Below are 4,915 nucleotides of genomic sequence, written 5' to 3' on the forward strand. Positions count from 1 at the left end.
ATAAGTCATATGATTTTATGTTTCTGACACCAGACAAAAGACTTGCTAGGTTGTCCCTTTCGTTTATTATTACTATTATTATCGTTATTATTTTGTCCTTTTTTTTTTTTTTTTTTTTTGTGTGTTTTGCAATGTGGTAGTGTCAAGTCATTTACTGGATTTTCTGGCAGATAGAAACTTTCCAGCTACCTATTTTCTCTAAGTTGAATTACACTTCTAAATCCTTTAATTTGAAAAAATAAAAATTTAGGCTTTCATTATTTTTAAATTTAAAATATTCTAATTTAAAATTTTTAAATTTTAATTCAATTGGATTTTTTTTTTCTTATGTTTGCTTGGACTAAACCAACTACCATTGCTACTGTAAATGGTAGGACATGCTAAATGTGATCATTTAATTGGATTTTAATTGGATTTTAAAATTTTAATTGGATTTTAAAATTTTTTTTTTTGTTTTGTTTTTTTCTTTTTAAAAATAAAAAAAATGCATTTATAATATCTAATAAATGTAGTAAACTGTAATTGACAATACTATCGTTTATTATATTTACCAAAAGAAAAAAAAAAAAAAAAAAGAGCAAAGGATTTGCGTCTTACCAAGTATAACAAGTATGAATGTAATATCCATATGAATGGGGTTTGTGTACCAGAGTTTATTTTTGAAAGCACGTATTGATGAAACACTTTGGATGCTAGTTTAATTTTTCCTAGATCATTATCAGCTTAAGCATATTGTTAATTTCAACTATATTTTATTTAGAAAAATTATTTTTGAAAGCACCAATTGTTAAGAGGAATAAATTGATTAAAATTTGATTTTTGGAGAGATGATTTTTGAACCGTAACTATATAAAATTTGTCATATTAAACTGATTTCTTATATTAAATACAATCTAACTGAAATATGCATATTTAGTTAAACTTTTTCATTCACAAATTTAATTAAGCGTTTCTATAGGAACATATTAATAATAAAACCATTATTTCCACTTACGGAGTTTCAAATTTGGATACCGTCATATCTATATATATATAAAATAAATTTAAGCATTTAAATTCATACATATAATAAGCTTAAAATAAATACTCTATTACTTTAATGGGGATTTGAGTTTATAAGGAAAATGGGATAGACAATGGAAGGGCATGAATAAGGAAAATTTTGTCCATATCTAATTGATAAAGTTTCACAATTGACCAATTTATCTGAAATGTTTTTTTTTTTTTTAACCAAACTTCACGTGACTTACACCGAACTTCACGTGACTTATATTAATTTGAAATATAAGTCTACCAAGAACGCCTATAAATAGAAGGAGAAGCAACTTCAAACCACACAACACAACACAAAGCTTGCTATCTACTCTCTCCTTTAGTGTCCTCCCCCCCAAAAAAAAACACACGCACAAATCTAAGAGCGTTGTTAATTTCGTTTTGTGAAGCAAAAATGCTGAATCTAGCTCAAAATGTGGTACACAAAGTGGCATCATCTGTGCAGCACGTTGAGGAAGAGATTCTTGGGCTGTTTACCATGACTGATAATAAGATCATGGACCTCATTTATGCTACTCATGTTCATGCTGATGAAACCTTCGATGATGATTCTCTTTTCATCATCGTCGAAAACATCCTCAAGCGTGCTACCCAAATTGTTGACAAAGTTGTGCAGGTATAACTTCTTTATAATTTGTTACAAAATCAGTCTTACATTCTACATAACCTAAATGTTTGCAAAAGTATGCACGGAAATGGTTCCATGTACATGGTACACAAATATACAACATCGATTGTAGCACACCCAATATTATATACTTTGTATACAATAACACAAATTTTGAACCCCTTTGCTGATCAAGCACCCTCAAACTTACACAAATAATGACTTTTTGGCTTTCAAGTGTGAAATTTATTAGTTAATGGTGACTTAATGAACAGGGTAGCCAAGTACATGTGGAGAACATTGAGGAGCAGACCCCTAAACCCAACTTCAGTGTTCCTCTGTGCACACTTAAGCAAATTGGCTGCGAGGTTATTATTCTTTAACCGCCATAGTTTGTGATATACGTTTGGTGTACAAGTTTCTAATTTTTTATTTTCCTATATATTAACGAAGTTGAGCTATGTATAAAAATTGCAGCTTTCATGCAAGGCTCCTGGTGAGGATGTTGCACACAAAACAACACTGTCAATACTAAACAAGCTATCAACCTATTCATGGGAAGCAAAGTCAGTGCTTGCTCTTGCGGCATTTGCCATGGAATACGGCGATTTCTGGCTTCTTGCTCAGCTTCAACACACAGATCACCTTGCCAAATCAGTGGGAATGCTGAAAAGAGTGCCTATTCTCACTAAGCCTGCTGACCTTCACAAACGCCGGCAAGCAATTCTTGAACTGAACAATCTCATCAAGGCCACACTTCAGGTCATCGAAATCTTCGACCAGTTCGATAAGCTCTCGGCTTATGATCCAAAAGATATACCAGGGCTGTCAATTGCAATGGACCATATCCCAGTTGATGTCTACTGGTCAATTTTAACAATAGTTGCTTGCTCAACCAAGCTCACTATTCTCTCTAGTGATGAGTATGTCTTTGTCCACGCCAATAATATGTTCATGATTCACTAAATTAATATCTTTCTAGAACTAATTTATTGTAAATATATATTACAGGCCGGACAAGCCCCATGATCTATCCCCTTATTCCCAGAAGATCCACTACATACTCAACAAGCTCAAGATCCAGCTCATTGTTTGCAGAAGACAATTAGGTTGGCTAGCTAGTGAAGGCCTATACAATTATTGGAAGCTTGATTACTAGCTTTCTTGCATATTAAGTATTGGCTAATTAAGAAAGCTAATTTTTATTTTTATTTTTATTTTTATTTTTTTGGGGGGGGCAGAGGAGGCAGAGACTTACCGGAAGCTGAGGAAAATGGTACAAACCCCAACCGAAGTGATGGAGGTCTTTAAGGCACTGACATTTACCAAGGATAAACCACAGCCCCTCATAGATGGTTCAACTAACAAAACGGTTGGCTCTCAGGATATCCATTTCCTATTACTCATTCTAATAGTTTGGTTTATTGCCAAGTTGATTTATGTGCAATTATAAACAGGTTAACATTGAGGTGCTGAGGAGAAAGAACATATTCCTCTTCATCTCAACGCTTGAAATCACAGAAGAAGATATTTCCATTCTAAAACCAATTTATGAAGGAACTAGGAAAGACGATCGTTACAAGATTGTGTGGATCCCAGTGGTGGAGCAGTGGACCATTGAACTTCAAAAGAAATTTGAGACCCTGAGGTCTAAAATGCCATGGTTCACCATCCAATCCATATCACCAACGGTAGGCATCAAGTTCATCAAGGAAGAGTGGCATTTCAAAGGCAAGCCAACAGTGGTGGTGATGAACCCACAAGGGAAAGTAGAAAACCCCAATGCACTCCATCTCATCAGGCTATGGGGAATGAGAGCTTTCCCTTTCGACAAGGCTGCTGACGAAACTTTATCCAAAGAATTGACTTGGATTGGCCCTGTTGTCAACAACATTGACCCTATTATTCAAACTTGGGTAAATCCATTTTTCACACCCCCAAATTTACATATCTTTTCTTTTATAAAAATTCCATTTTTAAAACTAAATTCTGGGTCTTTGAATCATTTTTATCAAACAGATTAAAGAGGAAAAATACATCTTCTTCTATGGAGGCCACGACAACGAGTGGATCCAACAGTTCACAAAGAGAGCCACAACACTTGCAAACGACCCAGTCATCAAAGATTCGAAGATAAAGATTGAGCTATTTTGCATCGGAAAGAGTGGTAAAGGAGGTGAAGACCATGGAATTATAGGTAGGTTCTGGTCTGGAATAGAGAGCTTGTTCTTCACAAAAGTTCACAAACAGGTCGACCCAGTTACCCAAGAGATCCAAAAGCTGCTTTCCTACAAGAACGAGAGCGGTTGGGCAGTTCTGAGCAAAGGGTCGACCGTGGTGACTGCTGGTCACGGGCTCACAATCTTGAGGGTTTTGGAAGATTTTGAGAAATGGAAGGAGGTTGCGAGAGAAAAGGGCTTCGAGTTCACCTTCAAAGAGTACCATAATAGAGTTATTCAGTCCGTCCGCCATTGTTGCCGGCTTGATATCCCAAGTGCGACTGGTAAAACCCCAGAGATTATGAAATGCCCAGAATGTCCTCGTACCATGGAGATGTTCATCAGCTACAAGTGCTGCCATATTGATGGCCCAGCGGCTGGCCATCACTAAATGGGTCGGGTCTCTCTCCTTTCTAAAATGGGTCTGTTTTTTCGGGTCAAGTAGTTTATATTATGCTTCTCTTTTTACTTTTTGGGTGCTGAAATAAATTACAATGGGCATTTGCAATTAATACTATTTGTCTGTGGTATAGTTGCATGCTGGATGGTTTTTCGTATCAGTGTTTTGCAGTTGGTCCAGAGGGGTGTCTTCTCCGTAGGAAAAAAAATATCCCTCAGCACTTTGCTTTTGTACGACTACTTCTATAATGAAGCTTATCTTTTATGGTTTTTGTTTTTGTTTTTTGTTTTTTTATTTATATATATATATATATATATTGTTTAATGTTTTATTGCTTGCTCTGGAATATATTTCTTCGTCCACACAATTTGTCCACTGTTGTCCAAAATAGTATATGGCCTTGATTTTGAACCTTGAGTTTGGCACTTTAATTATAATAGTCAAAACAAAAAAATCGAAAATATTTTAGTGGCGGATATGTAATTTTCTTGCCTTTTATCAACTTAAAATAAAAATAAAAAATAAAAAAATAAAAAACAACTCTGGATACAACCACAGACAGAGACATTGTCATAGCCACAAGTGCATTGTGCTCTGTATCAACCCCTGTTTTATTTGGTTTCTTTTTAATTGCAA

The 4,915-nt window shown here is 35.0% G+C and overlaps 1 protein-coding gene across 1 annotated transcript; it reads left to right on the forward strand.

Annotated features, from left to right (window-relative positions):
* Nucleotides 1-1,337: 1,337 nt before the first annotated feature.
* LOC107415515 (protein SIEVE ELEMENT OCCLUSION B) lies at nucleotides 1,338-4,556 on the forward strand. Its single transcript, XM_060816023.1, has 7 exons — nucleotides 1,338-1,669; nucleotides 1,936-2,028; nucleotides 2,138-2,583; nucleotides 2,672-2,769; nucleotides 2,902-3,032; nucleotides 3,118-3,576; nucleotides 3,680-4,556. Exons 1-7 carry the CDS (start codon nucleotides 1,448-1,450, stop codon nucleotides 4,268-4,270), a joined length of 2,040 nt encoding a protein of 679 aa, XP_060672006.1. The 5' UTR covers nucleotides 1,338-1,447; the 3' UTR covers nucleotides 4,271-4,556.
* Nucleotides 4,557-4,915: the final 359 nt, after the last annotated feature.

The sequence above is a fragment of the Ziziphus jujuba genome, chromosome 3, assembly GCF_031755915.1.
Source record: "Ziziphus jujuba cultivar Dongzao chromosome 3, ASM3175591v1".
Classification (NCBI taxonomy): Eukaryota; Viridiplantae; Streptophyta; class Magnoliopsida; order Rosales; family Rhamnaceae; genus Ziziphus; species Ziziphus jujuba.